Source organism: Triturus cristatus, chromosome 9, assembly GCF_964204655.1.
Source record: "Triturus cristatus chromosome 9, aTriCri1.1, whole genome shotgun sequence".
In the NCBI taxonomy this organism is placed as follows: domain Eukaryota; kingdom Metazoa; phylum Chordata; class Amphibia; order Caudata; family Salamandridae; genus Triturus; species Triturus cristatus.
The window spans coordinates 27,279,847-27,303,838 of NC_140592.1; the positions used below are offsets into that span (position 1 = coordinate 27,279,847).

A 23,992-nucleotide genomic window follows, 5' to 3' on the forward strand; every position below is an offset into this window, starting at 1 on the left:
GAGGCCCTAGGCCTTTTCCCTTTTCTGTTCGTGGTACTTATACCACTATTTTAGTATATGGTTCGAGTGGCCACCAGGGCCTATCCATATAAAGTGCAACTTCTGTGTATTCTGTGATAATCTTGTTTGACGATTTGTGCTCCTGTGCTCATAAAGAGACTAGGGGTTACTTTGAGAAATAAATACATATATATTTTGAATATATATATCTGTGTGGTGTCCTTTCATTGGTATAAAAGGGGGTTACTATTGGTAAAACAGCCTGCTTAACACGCTTCACGAGTTTAGCCTCAAAGACTGCTTAGCCTACGCTACCACTAGGGCAGCTAGTCCGAAAAGGTTGACTTACAACCACACCATAAGGGTTGCTTGGCATGGTACAAGGTGATCACTTTAACTAGTGAGCATCATACACCAGGCCAACTTCTCACATTGGTGAGCAGCGGTTGGATTTGAGCTTGCTGTGTTTTACCATTGTAATCTCTTGGTTACCAATTGAAAGATCACATAGGTACCTGTAGGTACATATAAAACAAGATTAGATATACTTAAGTTCTACTGAACTTAGTTGTTGTAGAGCAAAGGGAGTAGCACACCCTGACTACAACTACTAGATAGGTTTAGTAGGTAAACCCAAGTGTAGGTAGATTGCAACACATCCACCCACACTTAAGAGCAATGGCCGGGGCAGAGGGGTCCACTGTACCCATCTCTGTTGAGAGTGACCCCCAGAGGGCACCATCCAGCTTTGCTACCCTTAATCAGAATGAGCTCAGGCATTTGGCAACTCTTAGAGGCCTTAAACAGCCCAAGAACCCAAACTCTGCTGAGCTCAGAGAGCTCTTACAGAATGATGAGAATCAGAGAGCACTCAAGAAAGCTTCCCAGTTAGCCCCCTTAGGGACAGGAACAGGAGGCCCCCCTTCTGAAGATGCCACTGAAGTACCCCTTCCCAATAGTCACCCCTTAGATGGGATGCCTACCACAGAGGATGAGAGTGAAAAGGATACTGACAGTAGTGAGGATGAAGGGAGAACTAGCCCAGTGCCAAGTGTTATACTTGGCCCAGCTAAACCAAGGCTATTGGGGACTGACAGTGGGTTCAACCCACTGGATCTCCCCAGTGGACTTAACACAGGGCTGGGAAGGCAAAGGAATCGCTCAGGTGACTCCAATGCTTCCCATGGCTCTAGAGGCTCTCAAGGTCACTCCAGGAAAAGGATGACCACCCCTCAGAGGAGGGAACATGAGGCCAGAATGCAGGAAGCCCAGCTGAGGATCAGGAAGCAGGAGCTAGAAGTAGCCCTGATGGAAGAAAAACTGAACAAGGCTAGGCAACCTAGAGAGAGTGGGTCTATACCCACTGGTGGCAGCATTGTCCCTAGGGACAAAGATAGGGTCTTTGACAATAGGAACCTGTCCAAGATTGTGCCCCCCTACAAAAGTGGGGATGACATCCACAAATGGATGACTGCTCTTGAGAGAGCCTGCAAAGTGCAGCAGGTTCCTGAAGACCAGTGGGCAGCAATCTTATGGCTCTCCTTTGAGGGGAGAGGCAGAGATAGACTCCTCACTGTTAGAGAAGAGGATGTCAGAAATTACAGAGTCCTGAAGAGTGTCCTAGTTGATGGGTTAGGCTTAACCACTGAACAGTACAGGTTAATGTTCAGAGACACCCAGAAGACACAGACTCAGGACTGGTCTGAATATGTGGAATGTGCCACTAAGGCTTTGGAGGGTTGGTTGCTGGGAAGTAAGGTGTCTGATTATACAGGATTGTACAATTTGATGATGAGAGAGCAGATTTTAAGTAATTGTCAAAACCAGCTTCTCCATCAACACCTGGTAGACTCAGATTTGACCTCTCCCCAAGAATTGGGAAAGAGGGCAGATAAATGGGTCAGGACCAGGATCAGGCCTAAAAACCAGGGTGGTGACCAAAAGAAAGATACCACCAAGCCTCAAGAGAAGGGTGGGGATAAAGAAAAAGAGAAACCTTCCTCAGGGCCCCAAAACTCCACACAGGGTGGTGGGTCCCAAGCTCCCTCCTCTACCACAGCTAAAAAGCCCTACTGCCATGAGTGTAAAACTCCTGGGCATTGGAAAACTGACAGCGGTTGCCCAAGGGCTAAAAACAAAACTGTTCCTCCAATTACTCCTGTCACACCACCTATTACTGTCAGCAGTAATCCCCCAGGTGGTGGGAGTGCCCCCAGAAATCTGGGTGGGTTTACTTGGGGAACACAGGGGGACCCTGGCTTAGCCAATTCCCCTACAGCAACCACTCTTGTCTGTGATGGTGGCATGGGGTTTGCCAACTTCACTGCCTGTCCCAACACTTTGGGTAGGTACAGACAGGAGCCCTACATCAATGGTACAAAAGCTGAGGCCTACAGAGACACTGGAGCTAGCATCACAATGGTGGCCCATTGGCTAGTTCCCTCTGAGCAGCTTTTGCCTGGTTTCTCCTACCAGGTGACCAACATTGATGGCAAACAGAACAGTCATCCCATGGCAGAGGTATGTCTCAGCTGGGGAGGTGTCACTGGCCCTAAAAGGGTGGCAGTGTCCCCAACCTTGCCTGTAGACTGCTTACTGGGGAATGACTTAGAACTCTCAGCTTGGGCTGGAGTTGAACAAGACACCCATTCTAAAATGGTAGGCCTGTCACAAAAGGGTAGGGGGGTTGTGCCATTCACAACCCCTGTCCAAATAGATTTCCTCCCTGAAAAGGTTGGAAGGGCAGTGGTAGCCACAGCCCAGGCACAGACAGACTTCCCTGTAGAGACTGGCAGAGCTGTGACAGTCACAGCTCAAACACAAACTGAGTGCCCCCCTGAAAAGGTTGGCAAGGCTGTAATGGTCTCAGCCTATACTCAGACTGACATAGGTGTAGTGAAGCCTGAAACAATGGATCACTCCACACAAACTGAGAGTAGTGGGGAGGAAGAAAAGTCTCCCTCTCCCCAGACATTAGGAAAAGGTCAGCCTCCTCAGGGATCTGACCTCACCCCTTGTGAAGGAACTGCCCCAGAGGTAGCCAGGCCTGGCCTGGCAGAGCCTCTGATGTCAGTGGCCCCTTCCAAGGTGGGACCCAGTCTGGTGCAGGTAGCCTGCCTCTCTCTACCCTGCCTCAGTCAGCCCAGGGCTGCAGAGGTCAGGGAGGCCAGTGGACCCCCAGAGGGCCCCTGTCCACAAGAACCCCCCCATCAAAAGAATGAGGATTGCCTGGCTAGTAGCCCTAGTCAGGTGATGGGTAAAAACATTCCTGAGGGATCTCCTTTACAGGTAGTTAGGGACCTCCCCCAGAGGGATTCTGTTGGGCACAGGCAAACCTGGGACCTTAGGGCCCCAAACCTGACCTGTCCCTCCAGTAAGCCCACAAAAGGGACCCAGCCTCCAGCTTTAGGTAGCCAGAGGCTGACCCTGAGAGCACAGTGCAACTCAGTTAAGGAAAGAAAGGCATCCATGGTGGAGGGGGATTGGAGGAAGCTGAGGCCTCACTTTGAGGACACTCACTTCAGTACTCCATCTCAACACCAGCCTTTTACTTTGCCAAGACACACCAAAGGTAGAGATTCCCTATGGTGGAGACCCTCTGATACCCTTAGGGTGAGGGATTGCTTAGTGGACCATGAGACAGGGGGTAACCATGCCAGTGCTGGTTCCTCCTTATATGGCCACTTGGGCAATATAGGCTTACCTGGTCAAGGTCAGCCTTATCTCCCTTCGTTTGGGGGGGGGGTTGTGTAGGAAGGTGGATATCTGACTATGGTTACCCCCAAATTTTTGCCTAGTGTCTAGCTGGTTTTTCGACTTAGTTGGCCTGAGATCCTGCTATTCAGGAACTCAGCCTGGCTGTTCTCTCTTTAAAATGGACTCCATGTACCCTAGGTACATACCCAATTGGTTGGATCACCCTGTCAGCCCCTGTACCAGTGTACACTAGGTACCCAGGGCATTGGTGTACCCAAGGCCTGCCAAGGGCTGCAGCATGTATTATGCCACCCCAGGCTTGGCCTAACAATTTGACACAACTGGCTGATCACTCAGCTGGGGTAAGTTGGTGTAATCACCTCTTACTTAGGTGTAGTATACCTATACCTAACCTTAAATGGGACACCTGGTAACCTATAAGTCACTCCTATGGCAGGCCTTAACAATCCTGAAGGCAGAGTGCTTGGTTCCATGTGAGATGGTGCTCTGGCATGAGCTGAGCCTGTCTGCAGTGGTCGGAACAACTTCCTTCTACTGTTTCCAGATATCGTCATACCATATACTCTTAAGTGCATTATGAACCTCGCGGTTAAATGCTATCTTTGGTTTGGCTTTATCAAAACATGTCGAGTAAGGTGTCATACGAATTGGAATACTAACCCCTCGCCAATTCTGGCGACGGGGTTAGCATTCCACCCTTCTAGAGGGACACGACATGTACAGTACCTGAAACCCGGGTAAAATCAGACATAGCCTCAGCTCCACAAAATGGATGCTGCCACCACAGACACAAGTCTGCCCTCCTGCTGCTGGGAGTCCTTCCAGCTTGGGAGGTGTGGACAAAGGGTTTCCTGCCAGGGGAGGTGCGTGCACCACCCCAGACAGGATTTTGTGTATTGGTCAGGTAGGGCTTGAAAGAAACCAGACATGCCTGTGGCTCACAAGGAGCCTCGGTGCATATGCCAGTTCAAACCGGTCCTGGGGCACACCAGTCCCGGGCCTGGGGCGAGCTGGACAAAGGATTGGGGGTGTAACCACCCCCCTTCCTGGTCCCACCCATAGGGAGGGACCTAGCAGGTAGTCCGGCCCCTAGAATCCGAATAAAGGTAGGAGCTGTGTCCTAAGACTTTAGACATCCTGGAATCAACTTGAAACTAAGAAGAAGACGGGAACTTCGACGCTCTGCCGCACAGAGGACTGAAGCCAATCTCCCCTGTGGTCAGGGAGTGACCACCTTGCTAACGCAAGCACCATCCAGCGAATCAACGTCTGCTTTGCCGCCGCCTCCCGCCGGAGCCCGAGCCCAGAGACTGACAAGACCTGGACCTCCAGACCTCTCACCGCCCGATCCACAGTCCCTGAAAAGAGGAGACCCGTGGAGGCACCGAGACACGTGGAGCCAGCCATCTTGGAACGACTACGACAAGCTGACAAGTGCAACAACCGAGGCTCCCTCCAAGTTGTGCTTTGGGTCCTGAGAAGCCCAACCCTCGAGCAGCATCTGCACCAAAGAAGAGCCCTCCAGCATCTCCACGATCTGCGTGGGGCCCTTCTGCATTTTGCCACTCGACGCGCCTAACCGGTTGCTGGCCCGCTGGCTAGTGGCCATCTTGGCGACGAAATCTACGACAAACACCGCTGGTCTGGTTGCTCCAGACTGGCCCTTGCTCCCCTCCAAAGGAGCAATCCCTCTGACCTTGCTGGTCAGAACCAACAGCTGATTTCCGAATCCTTCTACAATTGCTTTTGCCAAGGCTTGTTTGCTTCGATCAAGTCGCCGACACCGCCGACAGCGAGAGCCTGCGTGGGACAGCTCGTGAGCCGACTCCTGGACGTCGTCGACCTTCAGGGACCACGTGGCTGCGGAGACAAGCTACCCCTCATCACCTGTTTGCACCCGACATCGCCTGGTACCCACCTGGTGCCACGCTGGTCACTGGCTAGTGACTGTGAACACTGTCCCCTCTGCTTACAGGTCTTCAACATCTCCGATCCACTCTTGGATCCACTGCATCTCTCCCGGACCGACCGCCTGCAGCATCTTTGTCTACAGGCCCCACGGAACAGATAGAAGAAACCCGACGCACTTCGAGGCCTATGCACCCGCTTCCTGTGGGTGAGGTAAAGCTGGCACACCTGTGCCCAAGTGTAGTATTACATCTCTAGTGCCTGTGTTCCAAATCTTAAGTTCCTAGGTCATCCGGAAGATTCCTTTTGCAGTAACTTTGTACTTTTTACGCACCCATTGAAACCTATGGGAGCACGCGTGTGACTATTTGCTCTGCACACGCCACCCGTGGACCTCCTGGTCACTAACTGACGTTAGCTCCTTGTAGGCCCAGCGATTCTAGAGGCCCTAGGCCTTTTCCCTTTTCTGTTCGTGGTACTTATACCACTATTTTAGTATATGGTTCGAGTGGCCACCAGGGCCTATCCATATAAAGTGCAACTTCTGTGTATTCTGTGATAATCTTGTTTGACGATTTGTGCTCCTGTGCTCATAAAGAGACTAGGGGTTACTTTGAGAAATAAATACATATATATTTTGAATATATATATCTGTGTGGTGTCCTTTCATTGGTATAAAAGGGGGTTACTATTGGTAAAACAGCCTGCTTAACACGCTTCACGAGTTTAGCCTCAAAGACTGCTTAGCCTACGCTACCACTAGGGCAGCTAGTCCGAAAAGGTTGACTTACAACCACACCATAAGGGTTGCTTGGCATGGTACAAGGTGATCACTTTAACTAGTGAGCATCATATACCAGGCCAACTTCTCACAAACATAATGCAAACAAACATTGTGGACGGCAAGGGGAGAATGGTGATTGAAGAGAGAGAGAAACACAGTTGTATCTGACTCTATCCACATGATGGAATCGAGAGATGCTCCTATCAGTGTCCGGCGTTCATGATGTAAGGGCTTGCAGGAGATTTAGAGCCTGCCCTCAAGGTGAATGATGTTCACAGGATGAGTGAGTACTGATGTGGAGAAACCTCCTCCATGGTGAATAACTATTTGTATGTACGTGCGTACTGGTAGGAACCTGTCCTTTAAAACTCAGCGAATAAACATGAATGTTTCACACTAGATGGGAGAAATAGCAGCACAGTATTTACCCAATTAGAGAGTTGCTTACTAAAACATCCACCAGCGGGCTGTGATGATCGTTGTGGAAGACCAGGAGACATTCCCAACAACCAGGTAGAAGCCAATGATATGCGAACCAGCGACAAAGCCAATGATATGAGAACCAACATCAAAGCCAATGATATGAGAACCAGCAACAAAGCCAATGATAAGAGAACTAACATCAAAGCCAATGATATGAGAACCAGCAACAAAGCAAATGATAAGAGAACCAACATCAAAGCCAATGATATGAGAACCAGCAACAAAGCCAATGATGTGAGAACCAACATCAAAGCCAATGATATGCGAACCAGCAACAAAGCCAATGATAAGAGAACCAACATCAAAGCCAATGATATGAGAACCAGCAACAAAGCCAATGATAAGAGAACCAACATCAAAGCCAATGATAAGAGAACCAACATCAAAGCCAATGATATGAGAACCAACATCAAAGCCAATGATTTGAGAACCAGCAACAAAGCCAATGAAATGAGAACCAACATCAAAGCCAATGATAAGAGAACCAACATCAAAGCCAATGATATGCGAACCAGCAACAAAGCCAATGATATGAGAACCAACATCAAAGCCAATGATAAGAGAACCAACATCAAAGCCAATGATATGCGAACCAGCAACAAAGCCAATGATATGAGAACCAACATCAAAGCCAATGATAAGAGAACCAACATCAAAGCCAATGATATGCGAACCAGCAACAAAGCCAATGATATGAGAACCAACATCAAAGCCAATGATAAGAGAACCAGCAACAAAGCCAATGATATGAGAACCAGCAACAAAGCCAGTGATGTGAGAACCCGCAACAAAGCCAATGATATGAGAACCAGCAACAAAGCCAATGATTTGAGAACCAGCAACAAAGCCAATCATATGAGAACCAGCAACAAACCCAATGATATGAGAACCAGCAACAAAGCCAATGATATGAGAATCAACATAAAAGGCAATGATATGCGAACCAACAACAACAACAAAGGCAATGATATGAGAACCAACAACAAAGCCAATGATATGAGAACCAACAACAAAGCCAATGATATGAGAACCAACAACAAAGGCAATGATATGAGAACCAACAACAAAGGCAATGATATGAGAACCAACAACAACCTTCCTTAGCAGGGGAAAAAGAACTGGGGGACAGAGAAAAGGAAAACAAAAGTGAGGGATGAGAATGGTGGGTGACATACTCTGAAGCAATAGTGAAACACCTTAGCAAAATGTACTGTTGCCAGGCAATGAGTGAAAGAATTCTGCCCCTTCTTGTGCACATGGACCGGGGCTGATCTGAAGGCAGATGTCAAAAGCCCAGGAATCCTTCGCCACTAGACGGCTAACCTATCGCCTTAATTGTCCTCTTCCGTTTCTTCAGCCTCATTATGTGGGAAAGCTTTTCCCTTTCAATTACTGGCACCCTTTCCACATTCAGTTAAGATGGAAAAGTTAGTAAAAGTCAGTTTGGAGAGCATGAGGATCCCGCCATAATCTGTGTACCATGGTGGTGCGTAGGATGCGTGCATTATTGATATGCTTACTCACTAGGCGACTAGGACATAGGAAGCGACTCCATCATCCACATGGGACATTTCATATTTAGCCCCCTCTAGATGAGCAGAAATGCTGCTTGTGTGGGGCGTGGCTGAGAAGAGACAGGAGAACCACCAGCATACCTGACGGGTCAGATGACGGTACCCCACATTACTGGTATTTTAATTACGATCGTGCTTAAGTCTTTAGTTCAGGTTATCATTCACCTTCCACATTACTGATCGACCATTGGTCAGATGGCAGAAACTGCAGAAGTTGCTGCAATTAAAAGGTGCATTTTTGAAAAACGGTGGAGACCACTAAAGAGCGCTTGAGGATCCCAGTGTGGAGTGGGCAACAGAGTTTAGGTGAGACAATGCAGAAGAGCAGCCTTTATGGACCAACAATGATGTGTGCCGAAGGACACCAAGGACGTATGTGCTACCAGACTGGTGAGGACCTGCCATGCAGTAAGTGAACAGAGCTAGAGTGTCCACAAAGATGACTTATGATTGATGCCTATTAAAGAGATCCAGAGAAGCAGAAAGTGACTTCTGCAAAGAAGGCAAAATCAATGTGGATTCTGAAAGCAGGTGAAGGAAAAGGCTCTCAGTAGGAAAACAGATATATCCACACCCGAGATCCCTGTCGCGAAGTGTGAAGGGCCAGATGTCACAGGTACATTGGGCAACTGAAATGAGTCTACAATGACCAACTTGGAGAAAAATTCATGGAAATCGTTTGAGCTTCTGCAGCTCTTGCATTTTGGGTCGGCGCGCTCTGGTTGGCCAATCAATATATTTATTCATGAAACACTCTCACAGCAAAGCCAATCAAAGGAGAGTGGGAAGCTGTGTTGGGCTTCTTTGCGATGAGGGATCAACACAATAACATGATCTTTAGAACAGCACTAAATTGTTGGGACTTTGTGTGTAGTTTCTGCCATCTTGTGCCAGGGCAAACATCCAGCTCTTCTGTCTTCTTGAACAGAGATCTGTGCTATGAGAAAAACAATTCAGTGGGAAGGAGACAATGTTTTCAGAGTAAAAGTACATCTTGTTGAGGCACAATGGAACTACTGCTTTCCCTGAGACAGCCTTGTTGTTGGCAATAAAGGGGGGTTTATATGAGGCATTAATTTGTAAAATGTTGGAAGCTGAACAGCTCCTGCTTTGTTCCGCCTCTTGAGTCATTGCCAGTGAGTTAAACTCATAATCCGCATACAGCACACCAATTATCTTATGAAGTAAGAAAAAGAAGTTCTGGGTGAACTGCTTGACTGTCTGTTGACCTAACTTCCTCTTTGAGGGAATACCTGAACTTTTAGAAACTTTCCAGTTTTCAAATCGTTGGCCATTTTCTTTTCAGTTTGACAGGACATGCCCCAGTTTCACACCCAACTCTAAATACTAATTGCATATTACTCAACATTCTTGTGAATTCCCAGGCTTAGAATGACAACATTCTAGCCCAATTCACAGAGCTTTTTATGGGTATTGTGTCTTACTCCGATCTTAGGAGTAAATGGTACCGATATACCCATGCATGGCTTATCAGACATTTGCTGTGAGTAGTTGTGTCTTACTCCTGTTTTAGGCGTGAATGACACCGGTACTTCAATGCACGGCTTGCCAGAAACTCGCCATGTGTGTAGATATGTCTTATGTTAGGTATAGATGTAACTTATTCCTGTATCTCCAGGAGTAAGATCTGCTTACACACCAGGAAAGCTTTACAAATTACAACATGTTTTTATTTTGAGTGAGCATGTATTCCTTTTGGAAATTCACGAGTAAGACACATCTCTGCCTCAAGCAGTGCTTAATTTGTAAAAAACATAAGTGCTCTTGTCAGGAGGCAACTGCAGCTTGCACGACACATTACCCTTGCGAGGCTGCCAATGAGAGTAACAACACAACTACTGACCATCACACTCCTACAAATGTGACAATTCTGACTATTTCAAGCCCCTAAAGCTATAAGAATGGCTTGGGAGGCAGGTAATAGTAATTTGTAATGTATATTGAATTAATAATTAACTGCTGCTGTGGTCATCTCTAAATTAGTCAGACAGGGCCACCTTGTAGCAGACTGTCACAAGCACCTGTGTTGACAATTAAATGCGGTGCCAAGCACCGGAAAGCACCGGCTCAAATTAAGCACTGCCCTCAAGAAAATACAGCTACTCACAGAAAATGCTTGTAAACCTGTCCTTCACTTTTGGAGAATTTGCTTACTGCATTAAAATAATAAGGATCAAGGTAGAAAAATGTGACTTCTCTGTGAAGAGTGAATGCTGATGGATTTTACTTAACTAATTGTAAAAAGAATTTATATTTCTGTACATTGTACCGTGGCCGAGCAGGTCATCCTAGTCTTAGAGGGTGGGGAGCTGCACTTGTTCCCGGTTCTTTCAATTGTGGTCTCACCTCCACACCCTAGAGATGGTCCATTATCAGGCTCACTGGATCTCATGTTTCTTGCAGATGTCACGGTCCCTCCAGTTTGGAGTAACACCCTTCTGATGGTCTCGGAGCACTCCCCGTCCAACCTTTCATTATGTGCTTTGGAGGAAGGCGACTGTGTGCCCCTGTCCAAGTCTGCAAGTCTGGTAAGATTGAGTCCCAAAGCGCCACTGCCCTTCTACGACAGACATCAACATCCTGGTGATTTAGTAATATAGCACACCGCTGCTGCGAGTGTGGCCTCATGGCGCTGGACCTTGTTAGGAGTAGACGTGGGAAGAATCTTGCTTGGTCTCTCGTGCATATGGAGTGACGGGTGGTGTGTGGAGCAGAGAAGTGCTACAGTCGTAACCAAGGGGCATTGATGAAGCTTGGGGTGAAGAGGATGAGTTGGAAGAAGAACCATAGAGGGGTGCTACTGAGGCTCCTGTGGGAAAAGGATAGCACTTGAATTTGTGAAATCAGAACAGAAGTAGGCACTACGTATGTGTGTGGATCTGTGGATGATTGCCAATCAAGTGCTCTTATGTTGATGTAGGGACAATGAGGACATAACCCAGGACCGGTGGTACAGTAAGGCAGCTGTCTCCCAGACCACCACAAAAGAGAGCCAGATTGCAATAAATGGCCTCAAAGTTGCTATTGTTGTTAGTGCTTGTAGAGTGCTCAAACGGAAAAATATCATTATTTCTGGGGCTCCAGATATCCTTGCACCAGGGCAGACTCTCACTGCCTGTTGTGAGACACAGTCTTTTCTAAAGTTGTTTATTTTCCGCTCGCCATCTCCATATACTTTGCATTTTTGTTCTTACATGAGTCTTCAAGCTGTTCCAGGACTGAACTGGGACATAAAAGCAGCATTAGAAATTAATTTAATATCAGGATGTGCAGTGTTATAATTTCTTCCACAACGTTTGGTGCAGAAGGCTGAATTAACAACATTGTGAAGTTGTGAAATTTGGCATCTTCTTAAAACCTCGCCTGAAAGCAACATTTATAAAAAATGAATTTTCTTGCAAAGAATTTCTGGACAAAAATTTGATTTTGCTCCCTTTCTCAAACAAAGCGAATTTTTCCTTGAATTTTCCTCCACCATTTTGTTCAATGTTGTGACCCACCAACAACAACAATCTTCTCAAAGACCATCTACTCAAACTTGCCGCTCAGCTGCTTTGAACGCGAGCAGACAATGCACGGCGTGAGACAGCGTACTGACAGCGACGGCCTTAGACTTACAACGCGTGCCTTCCTTCTGCTCCCATATTCTAGGGTGAAGCTGATAGTGCTGGGGTATGGAGCCCCCCAGGGGTATAGCATTGTCAGTAAGATTGGGGTGGTGTGAGCTTCAGATTTCCCTACAGTCACGCTGGAGCATCTTGTTAAAATACATCATATGAAAAGCAGGACGTGAGGGGGGCTTAAGGGGCAGCAGAAATGGAGAAGAGTGTGGATTTTTAGGGGTACCTAAAACACAATATTTTGCAAACTGATCCACATTTTTGAAGGCCTTCAAAACATAGACGAGAGTGTGAGTGTGTGTGTGTTTTTGTCCACGTGGGCATGTAGAAATCCCAGGTGAAATCAGGCAGACACCCCACAATACCCGACTGAAAGCCCCTGCACCCAACTACTTACTTTCATACTTGAGTCTGTTCAACTGACCATCACATTTTACTTTCACTCTTCACCGCGTACAGATCATGGAATGGAAACGGCCAACTTCAGCCATGTACCCTCTCCTACAGTGTGCGGACATTTCACCAGATCGCATGTGCACATCCACCTAAAAAGAAGTGCGCTTCGGTGCCAGAAATGCTTTGCAAATGCTTTACTTTTCCAGTGTTTTTCTTCACATTATTTTATCTTTTTATTTTCAGTCATCTCTGCGCACTTACATTGTTCTATTAAAAATATATGCAATGGGTACTTTACTTTCAGCTTTACATTTTATTGCAAGTATATGGTTTCCACGTTTAAGTGGTGACATGTTTTCATTTTTCTTCTTTTTTTTTTAGGCTTATCATAAAGATGTTTTTTAAAATAACCATCACACAAGTTTGCCAAGGCCAATCCTATTGGCTTCGCCAATGCTTGCTTTCTGTAAGGCTTTTCCACTATTCCTTTCAGCCTCTTTTCGTCTTGCGGTAGACAGGGAAAACAGACTACAATGGCCCATTGAAGAAAATACCTAATTTCTGTTATTTTTTATTTGAATAAACTATTGTTTCTATCCCATATATGTTTGGAAATGTAAGAAGTTTTCAAAGCATTTCTTTTACCTGTAAGGCCTAGGATTCCATTCTGAGTCGCTGGGTCATCGTTGGTAGAGTATGGGCATATCTTCCACTGGTGCAGCAGGTGCAGTGGCACCGGGGCCCAGAGGCCTGAGGGGACCATTGAACCCTGAATATTGCTGTATTTTACAATTCAAGCAGCAGCCAAGGCGCTCATTTCTTTCCTTGCATAAGGGCCAAGGAGACACTGCCTACGCTTCTGCGGTTGAGTTCTTTTCCAGTTGCCTATTTCATCATAATATTTTCTTTAAGAAAAGTTTCTCCACTATGTTTTCTTCAATACTGTTTGTTGCTGGGAGAACACAGTCCCCCCTTCGGTTCTGTTCCAGTGCGGAGACTGGTGTTTCTCGGGTGAGGAACATGAGTGCCGTAGGTCGTGGTAGTACGTACGGCACCAACCCATTACCCAGCTACAAGTCACTGAACAAAGGGTGGTGGGTAACCCTGGGCGTAGTTCGTGTAGTAGTGCTACGCGTAGCTACGCAAAGTGCACTTCACACTACGCGAGATACGCGCAGCACTAAGCGAACTGCGTAGTGCGCTGTTCGCCTTGATTGCACAGTGCCGGATGCTTGTCCGCACTGTGCAGTCATTGAAAACGGCATCTTGCACAGTGTGAGCTGTCGTTTTCTGCCGCTCAAGTAGATTTTTACTCGAGCAGCAGCTTTCTCAATGCGGACTGGTAGTTTCTCATCGCGAGTGGTCGCGAGCATACGCGACCACTCGCAATGAGAAACCTGACCTCCCCTCGTTGTAAATATCGCCAGGAGGTTTATTTTCCACTCTCGCGATCGGCAACTTGATGTTGCTGATCGTGAACGAGGAACAAGTCTCGCCGGGATGTCATTTTGCTCGCTCGCGGTCACCAACTTGACGTTGAGGACCGCGAGTGAGCAAAAAATGCCAACTATGCTATGCTACGCTATGCGTTTTTGCACTGTGCTACGTGCAATTCACGTAGCGCAAAGTAGCACAAACTATGCAAACTACGCGAGCGTAGCAGAGTTGTCCGCCCAAGGTTAGGGGTGGCACAATAGCATTTGTGGAGTTGTGTATAGTGTGTACACCGAGTGTGACAGGTCTCTACTAAGGAGGATGGTGGATAAAATCTTTAAGAGCACAACTCAAAATGAGGATCAATAAAGAGATCAGATAGGGAGCGTTGGACCAGTGGCGTAACGAAACTTGACGGCCCCTCCTGCAAAGTCCATGGAGGGGCCCCCTTCCGGACTCACTTAGGAGCTCTCAGGCCAGGGTTCAGTGGTGAGGGGGGACCCCTGGAGCTCAGGATCCCCACACTGCGGGCCTTTGTTACCCCACTGGGTTGGACCCCGTTTAAAGATATATCTTGGGGTTTAATCGGAATCATCCGTGATAGTAGGAACTTACCTGAAGGTCGTGCAGAATTAGACAGCTGAGGTCATGAGGAGAGGACGGGGATATTGAAAACTTACAAAGAGGTGAAACTAAGGCCAGCAGTACTCCTGAGGTAGGACAATGAGAGGGCACATGCAAAGGTACAAAACCACCAGAGATAAACATACTACTGTCCATGTTGTGGAAGTGCGGAGTATGGTAGGAAGCAGGAATTGACGTCAGAAGAATAGCTACTGTACCGAAGATATCTGCTAAATGTGAGTATTTTCCGTTCAGATTTGAAAACAGCGGGGAGGATACCTGCAGATAAAGGGTTAGAGTTCTAGATTTCTCCAGGGCCTGTTTCGTGTGGTGCAGAGTTTGGAGATGTAAGTGATGCAATATTTGTGTTTCAAGATGAGCCGAATGTTTGTTTAGGTGTTTCCAAAAGACTAGAGATGCATTTTGTGGTCAATCAAGGTGTGAGTCGTGAAGTGAGTTGAAAACCCTGAGGTCAAGGGAATACTCACATTGAGTGAGGCCTTCAAGGTGGATTATGCTAAATGTATATTTTCTTATGTGTTCCCTTTTGGAATACTCTCTCCACTCAACCATGACCTAGGCCTGCGAACCACTCTCAAGGAGAAAGCCTCCCTTGGCTCTTCTAGGGAGCATTTATTGGATCAGTTTCACCAACCTGACATTAGAATCGTGCAGGCTTCAAGGTACATTTGTTTCCTGTCTTTTCCAGAGCATCCCTCATCTTTTGGAGCAGCAGCTGCTGCAGGACGCGACCGTTCGCAACAAGTGTGTAAAGGTAGGTGTTGTATCATGAGGGTACTCGCAGTCACGTATGTACTAATGTGAGCTAACACGCTAATAATAATAATAATAATATCCACATTTGTAAAGCGCAAACAATCACCCGTAAGGGTCTCTAGGCGCTGGGGGCCGTCAGGAAGATTAAGCAAGCTATTGCCGAGAGTCACATGGTGCTGGGCTAATCTGCCGCCGAAACCAGGGATCAAACCGTAATCCCCAGATTCCAGAGTCAGTCGCCCTGGCCGCACCTCTTCCACAGGGTGCACTTGAGCTCTAGTGTAATACCCTGCTTGAAGCTCTGGAATGCATAGTAGTGCATCATTGCAGGTGAGATAGCTCAGTGGGTTTAACTGCCTGTCCAGCCAATCTTTGTGCAAGCAATTGGTCACAGGTTCAAGCCCGGGCAGGCTGATTTAGGATTCTATTCTTCCAAGGTGCATAAGAGTTCTCTGATTGAATAGCACCAGCTGTCGCTTGTAGTGCCTTGAAGCTACAGCATAAAGTACAATGAATGAATGACTTGGACAGTGTGCCTCTGCAAACTGAGATATTCATTTGGTTTAGCGCTAGCTTTGCCTCAAAGGGCTGTCAGAGCAGTGCGCGAGGAGAGGATTTAGAAGAGGAGTTTAGAATTATGACCCAACCAGACAGGATGCAGTCTTCTCAGAGCACCTAAACTCATACTCTGATACTTCTAGACCGTGCACCTGGAAAGCGGGAACACACGAGCCCCGTTGACAGCTGTGGTTGGATGAAATCTTCTCAGAGAACCCAAACTTATATTCTGGTAATTCTACACCAGGCACCTGGAAAGCGAGGACACATGAGCCCCGTTGACATCGGTGCTTGGATGCCATCTTCTCAGAGCCCCTAAACTAATAATCTGGTATTTCTAGATGAGGCACTTGAAATGCGGGAACACACGAGCCCCGTTGACCACTGTGGTTGGATGCAATCGTCTCAGAGAACCCAAACTTATATTCTGGTACTTCCAGACCGTGCACCTGGAAAGCGGGAACACACGAGCCCCGTTGACCAATGTGGTGAATGCCATCTTCTCAGAGCCCCTAAACTAATAATCTGGTATTTCCAGACCGTGCACCTGGAATGCAAGGACACATGTGCCCCGTTTCTTCTGTGGATGGATGCAATCTTCTCAGAGAACCCAAACTCATATTCTGGTATTTCTAGACGAGGCACTTGAAAGCGAGGACACACGTGCCCCCCGTTGACTACTGTGGTTGGATGCAATCTTCTCAGAGCCCCTAAACTCATAGTCTGATACTCCTAGTCTGTGCACCTGGAAAGTGGGGACACACGTGCCCCATTGTCTACTGCGGTTTTGCCCTTTGGCTAGGGAAGCCTCAGCTGTCCCCCAGATTTGGAGCTCATGACATCAGAAATTAGGGGTTTTGCTGCAACAGAATCAAATGCATTCTGTTTGTGCAGAAAAGAGCTCTGTAGATTTTCACTGGGGAATCCTTGCTCACGCTCCGCAACAAGGCATGGTGAGAACGCAAACTTTTCAAAGACTGTGAATTACTGGAGAACTGAATAAAAGGCATTTTACCCAGTTCGCACAGGTAAATATATATATGTGTGTACTTCTACACCTAGGTATAGACTTGTCTCCACTCCCTCATTTCAGAGTGGGGAGCCTCCAACTACAAAAAGTATGAGTATAAAGTTACCACTAGTATCTATGCACTTGTAGGTGGAGCTTTTCACCCTGTGGCGTATAGCCGACTACGAGACAGTAATGTTATTCTTTAAACAAATATAAAAAATAATGTATAATAGAAATGTCAATTAATTTATAATATTTATTATAAACTTAGATCTAACATCAAAGTTACAGCACATTAACTCACCAAATTAAATATGTATTAAATAATTAATTTAATTTATTGATCATTTTTCAATTAGAATTTTTAAACAACTCGCACTGTAATATTTTTAGTTTAGTTTAAAATGAAAATGTTGTTGAATTATTGTAAATAATTTGTAATATTTTAATAACAGTTCAAATTATTTATTTTTAAATAAGTTTGGTATTAAATGTTAAACTGATAAAACATAAATAATTATATATATATTTTTTACTTTAGGTAAGTTAGTATATATATATATAATCAGTGCTTAATTCGAACCAGTGGGGTGCACCAGAACTTATTTTTGGGTACCAGCAGTTATTTTCCCAGATCAGACATTTGCAAAGAGGAAAAACACTCAAATTGGGAAGACGGAGGAAGAGAAAGGGATAAAAACGTTGGGGCTTATTTATGAGCCCTTGCGTCACTTTTGCGCTGCCGGTGCGTCACTTTTTGTGACGCACCAGTGGCGTAAAAAGTGAGCCTTGTTGCACCATATTTACAAAGTGAAGCATCTACCTAGATGCGCCACTTTGTAAACCCCTGCGTCACATTATACCTGCGCCAGGTATAATGTATTCAGGGGGGCGTTCCCACGTAAGTAAGCCTCGTAGAAGTGACGCAGTGAAATCTACGAAATTTCACTGCGCCACTTCTAGGATGCAAATCCGTCAATATCTTACGCCTGCCTCATGGCAGGCGTAGGACTGACGCAGGCCCTTTCACATGAGGCTTGCCCCATGTGACAGGACACATTACTGGAGTTGCGTCACTTTTCTGACACACTCCAGCAATGCGTCACTTTTGCGCCTACAGACACGTCAGAAATACTGACGTATCTGTAACTCCTTGTGACATGATGCATCATACTGTAAATATGACACATCCATCATGTCGCAAGGAGGGCGCACTGAGAAGTGACGCATCGCTGCTTTCACGCAGCGATGCATCACTTCTCATAAATGCGGCCTGTTGAATGTGTGACGGAATTCCGCATGCTTTTGTCACGCATGCCTTAATAACTCCATCATTTGAACGAATGTTTCTTTAGCACGCATTTGTTCTGCATGCAAGTCATTTTAACGACTTGCTTTAGGGGGCGCTGGATTTTGGAATAGTTTATTTTACTATTCCAACTTCAGTCTGCACAATGGTAGGGAAGGTGTTGGACCTTAGTTCCAAAACCACTCCACGATTGCGCCCCTAATGCAAGTCGTTGTAATGACTTGGGTGCAGAAAGATTGCGTGCTAAAGATGCATTCGTTCGGCTTGTCGCACTGTGAAGGCACAGCGTGATTGGGGCTTCGTTCTAAAGGACTTTTCCCAAAAACATCACAAAGAGAGAAAGTAGAAACATGCAAGAGTGGGCTATAGGTGCACAGACTGTCTGGAAGTGAATTAAAGAGACGGTGGATTCTAGACTATGCAGCCATGGTACTCGGCGCATTGACATATAATTGACTCTTCGTTGGCTTCTGACCATTGCTTCTGGCACCGGCGCTCTTTCTTTTACAAATTAAGCTCTGTCTCTATCTATCTATCTATCTATCTATCTATCTATCTATCTATCTATCTATCTATCTATCTATCTATCTATCTATCTATCTATCTATCTATCTATCTATCTATCTATCTATCTATCTATCTATCTATCTATCTATCTATCTATCTATCTATCAATCTATCTATCGATCTATCTGTGCTTAATGTTGAAATAATTTAATAAATGTAGCATTAGTTTCTATGGGGTGTTATTTTACTTCTCTGCCTGTATTGTTTTCTATGGGAGAGTTTTGTTGTGACTGTGAGTGGCCATGTGTGGTGCTCAGTGTACTCCAAGGCTGGGTTGTAGTATATTTGAGCCTCTTTTGACACTTTTAAAGCTGTAGTAGCTTTAGAGGTTTAGGTATTGAAAAGGAATAGACTACTTTTTTGTGGGGGTGTGTTCGTATCACCATGTCCATCGCTGTATCACACCAAAAATCTCCCTAAACCCATCACATTTAGTAGTAAGTATTCCCCATTCTCCTGCCGCTTCCACGGTCCCTCCCACACGTACAACAAAAGCATATCCCTACATGTGTGGATATCTCCACCACCTTGATCTCCTCACAGCAAATATCGGCGAGGTGGAGGTCACTTCACAGGAAATATCAGTGAGGCGGTGGTCTCTTCACAGGAAATATCAATGAGGTGGAGATCTCCTCACAGAAATATTGGCGAGGCGGAGGTCTCCTCACAGGAAATATCGGTGAGACGATGGTCTCCTCACAGAAATATTGGCGAGGCGGAGGTCTCCTCACAGAAATATCGGTGAGACGATGGTCTCCTCACAGAAATATTGGTGAGGCGGAGGTCTCCTCACAGGAAATATCAGTGAGGCGAAGGTCTCCTCACAGGAAATATCAGTGAGGCGGAGGTCTATTCACATGAAATATCAGTGAGGCGGTGGTCTCTTCACAGGAAATATCAATGAGGTGGAGATCTCCTCACAGAAATATTGGTACGGCGGAGATCTCCTCACAGAAATATCGGTGAGACGATGGTCTCCCAGAAATATTGGTGAGGCGGAGATCTCCTCACAGGAAATATCAGTGAGGGGAAGGTCTCCTCACAGGAAATATCAGTGAGGCGGAGGTCTCTTCACAGGAAATATCAGTGAGGCGGTGGTCTCTTCACAGGAAATATCAGCGAGGTGGAGGTCTCCTCACAGAAATATTGGTGAGGCGGAGGTCTCCTCACAGGAAATATCAGTGAGGCGTAGGTCTCCTCACAGGAACATCAGTGAGGTGGTGGTCTCTTCACAGGAAATATCAGTGAGGTGGAGGTCTCCTCACAGAGATATTGGTGAGGTGGAGGTCTCCTCACAGGAAATATCAGTGAGGCGTAGGTCTCCTCACAGGAACATCAGTGAGGCGGAGGTCTCATCACAGGAAATATCAGTGAGGCGGAGGTCTCCTCACAGGAATATCAGTGAGGCGGAGGTCTCATCACAGGAAATATCAGTGAGGCGGAGGTCTCGTCACAGGAAATATCAGTGAGGCGGAGGTCTCCTCACAGGAATATCAGTGAGGCGGAGGTCTCCTCACAGGAATATCAGTGAGGCGTAGGTTTCCTCACAGGAACATCAGTGAGGCAGAGGTCTCATCACAGGAAATATCAGTGAGGCGGAGGTCTCCTCACAGGAATATCAGTGAGGCGGAGGTCTCCTCACAGGAAATATCGGTGAGGCAGAGGTCTCGTCACAGGAAATATCGGTGAGGAAGAGGTCTTCTCACAGAAAATTTCAGTGAGGCAGAGGTCTCCTCACAGGAAATATCAGTGAGGTGGAGGTCTCCAGCTGTAGGTGTAAATAGGATTTTGTAGTATGTGAGAAGTGCTACTGTAGTATTTGTTTATACAATAATCTCAGTTTGTGAATCCAACCAGATTTATTATTTAATAAATATCTGTAATTGAAGCAAACTACTATTTTGAAATAGTTGCGCACCTGAAGGATGGAAACATCGTACAAATATCAAATCAACTCTTCAACGTGCCAGGAGACATTGCCTGCGCCTGTACTTGCTTTTAGCCTCTTCAGCGCTGCGCGGATTCCCGCGCGGTGCTGAAAGTTCTGAGCGCGGGCGGGGCCATGACGGAACGGTTCCGTCATAAGCACAGCCCAACCGACGTGCATGACGGAACCGTTCCGTCATCGGCGTCGAAGAGGTTAATAAAAGTATTTTTCAAAAGACCTGGGAACCTAAGAGATCACAGAGTTTGGAATACACCAAGCTAATAGAGCCCTTATAGTATCAGTCGAAGAGACCATGGACAGACAGACAGAGACTGACAGACATACCTGAAGGGGATGACATTTATGGAATGTATTAAAGCCTCTTCTTCTCTCCGCAGGTCTGGAGCCCCAACAAGAACCTGACCGGTGCCGTTCTTCTCTGCTCCTTGGACGAATGTGAGTACTTTATACCAGTAGCGGCTGGCAGGGAATGAGAGTGGAGCGGCGGGGGGAAGAGGTGGAAGGCAGGGAGGACATCATAATTTTAGAAAACAACACTGTGCCTGTACTTCCACCAGCCAGCCATCTCTCCTTGCTTCTCCGGCGAGTCCTGGAACCAGGAAGCACTCAAGCTCCCATAGCCAATCACAACACTGCAATGCAGCTTTGTGCTTGGCCGGATTGCCGTGAATCGGCGCTCAAATGGGGACTGGGATGCTGGGCATGTTCCCCACCTCCGCGTGCCTCTAGCTCTGTCCCGCCATAACCCAGCCCTGAACCTTTGAAAAATAAAATGATAATAACTATGTTCTTACCTCCGCCTTGGTGGAGGGGCCGCCCCTGCTTTATACAAGGATGATTTCCTGCAGTTTTACTCAAGAAAATGTTATTTTAGCGTTGTGCCTGTGTGTGCTTGTTGCGGAATCTCTCCATGTAGGTGAACTGCTGTCTGTGACGCCTACAGAAGCAGTTTCTTATCTCATATTCTCAATTTTTCAAAATATAGTGCTTGCTCACCTCTGTGCCTCAATTTTCTTGAGGGCAATTGTGTTATATTAAAAGGGGTACCTTTTATTTCTGTGTTGACTTGGGTTCCAATGCCATGTCGATCAGGAATATTCATGTTGTATTCCTCCTAGTTCTGAAATACCTGATACCTTGCGTATCAATAACTTTGGGAATTGAGAATCCTGTGCTATTGCAACTTTGCTCTGGAGCAGCCCCTGATCAATGGGGATTTATTGGGGCAATAAGTATTACCGTAGACCATTCCCATTGTTATGCCACACCTTTCCCCCTTTTTCCAGCAGGAGGTTTCACCGTGTTTTTTACCTGTGACATGTTCGGAACTGCCCTAACTCTACCTGCCTGACATGTAACCAGATCTGCCCTAACTCTACCTGCCTGACATGTAATCGGAACTGCCCAAACTCTACCTGCCTGACATGTATTCGGATCCGCCTTAACTCTACCTGCCTGACATGTAATCAGAACTGCCCTAACTCAACCTGCCTGACATGTAATCGGAACTGCCCTAACTCAACTTGCCTGACATGTAATCGGAACTGCCCTAACTCTACCTGCCTCACATATAATCGGATCTGCTTTAACTCTACCTACCTGACATATAATCGGAACTGCCCTAACTCTACCTGCCTCACATATAATCGGATCTGCTTTAACTCTACCTACCTGACATATAATCGGATCTGCTTTAACTCTACCTGCCTGAAATGTAATCAGATCTGCCCTAATTCTACCTGCCTGACATTGAATCGGATCTGCCCTAACTCTACCTGCCTGACATGTAATCGGGTCTGCCCTAACTCTACCTGCCTGACATGTAATCAGATCTGCCCTAACTCTACCTGCCTGACATGTAATCGGATCTGCCCTAACTCTACCTGCCTGTCATGTAATCGGGTCTGCCCTAACTCTACCTGCCTGACATGTAATCCGAACTGCCCTAACTCAACCTGCCTGACATGTAATCGGATCTGCTTTAACTCTACCTACCTGACATGCAATTGGATCTGCCCTAAGTCTACCTGCCTGACATGTAATCAGATCTGCCCTAACTCTACCTGCCTGACATGTAATCGGGTCTGCCCTAACTCTACCTGCCTGACATGTAATCCAAACTGCCCTAACTCAACCTGCCTGACATGTAATCGGACCTGCTTTAACTCTACCTACCTGACATGTAGTCGGATCTGCCCTAACTCTCACTGCCTGACATGTAATCGGATCCGCCCTAACTCTACCTGCCTGACATGTAACCAGATCTGCCTTAACTCTACCTGCCTGACATGTAATCGGAACTGCCCTAACTCAACCTGCCTGACATGTAATCGGAACTGCCCTAACTCTACCTGCCTGACATGTAATCGGATCCGCCTTAACTCTACCTACCTGACATGTAATCGGAACTGCCCTAACTCAACCTGCCTCACATGTAATCGGAACTGCCCTAACTCAACTTGCCTGACATGTAATCGGAACTGCCCTAAATCTACCTGCCTCACATATAATCGGATCTGCTTTAACTCTACCTACCTGACATATAATCGGATCTGCTTTAACTCTACCTGCCTGAAATGTAATCAGATATGCCCTAATTCTACCTGCCTGACATGGAATCGGATCTGCCCTAACTCTACCTGCCTGACATGTAATCGGATCTGCCCTAGCTCTACCTGCCTGTTATGTAATCGGGTCTGCCCTAACTCTACCTGCCTGACATGTAATCAGATCTGCCCTAACTCTACCTGCCTGACATGTAATCGGATCTGCCCTAACTCTACCTGCCTGTCATGTAATCGGGTCTGCCCTAACTCTACCTGCCTGACATGTAATCGGATCTGCTTTAACTCTACCTCCCTGACATGCAATTGGATCTGCCCTAAGTCTACCTGCCTGACATGTAATCAGATCTGCACTAACTCTACCTGCCTGACATGTAATCGGGTCTGCCCTAACTCTACCTGCCTGACATGTAATCCGAACTGCCCTAACTCAACCTGCCTGACATGTAATCGGACCTGCTTTAACCCTACCTACCTGACATGTAGTCGGATCTGCCCTAACTCTCACTGCCTGACATGTAATCGGATCCGCCCTAACTCTACCTGCCTGACATGTAATCGGAACTGTCCTAACTCAACCTGCCTAACATGAAATCGGAACTGCTCTAACTCAACCTGCCTGACATGTAATCGGATCTGTCCTAAAGCTACCTGCCTGACATGCAATCCGATCTGCCCTAACTCTACCGGCCTGAC

At 46.5% G+C, this 23,992-nt stretch overlaps 1 protein-coding gene across 2 annotated transcripts in view; it reads left to right on the plus strand.

Moving 5' to 3' along the window:
* Positions 1 to 23,992, plus strand: part of IL17RC (interleukin 17 receptor C) — a 249,876-nt gene that overhangs the window by 202,666 nt on the left and 23,218 nt on the right. For both annotated transcript variants that reach the window (XM_085624288.1, XM_085624289.1), the window contains 3 exons: positions 10,891 to 11,015; positions 15,271 to 15,336; positions 21,110 to 21,167. In XM_085624288.1, the coding sequence (XP_085480414.1) occupies positions 10,891 to 11,015; positions 15,271 to 15,336; positions 21,110 to 21,167 (249 nt within the window). The remainder of the gene's footprint in view (positions 1 to 10,890; positions 11,016 to 15,270; positions 15,337 to 21,109; positions 21,168 to 23,992) is intronic.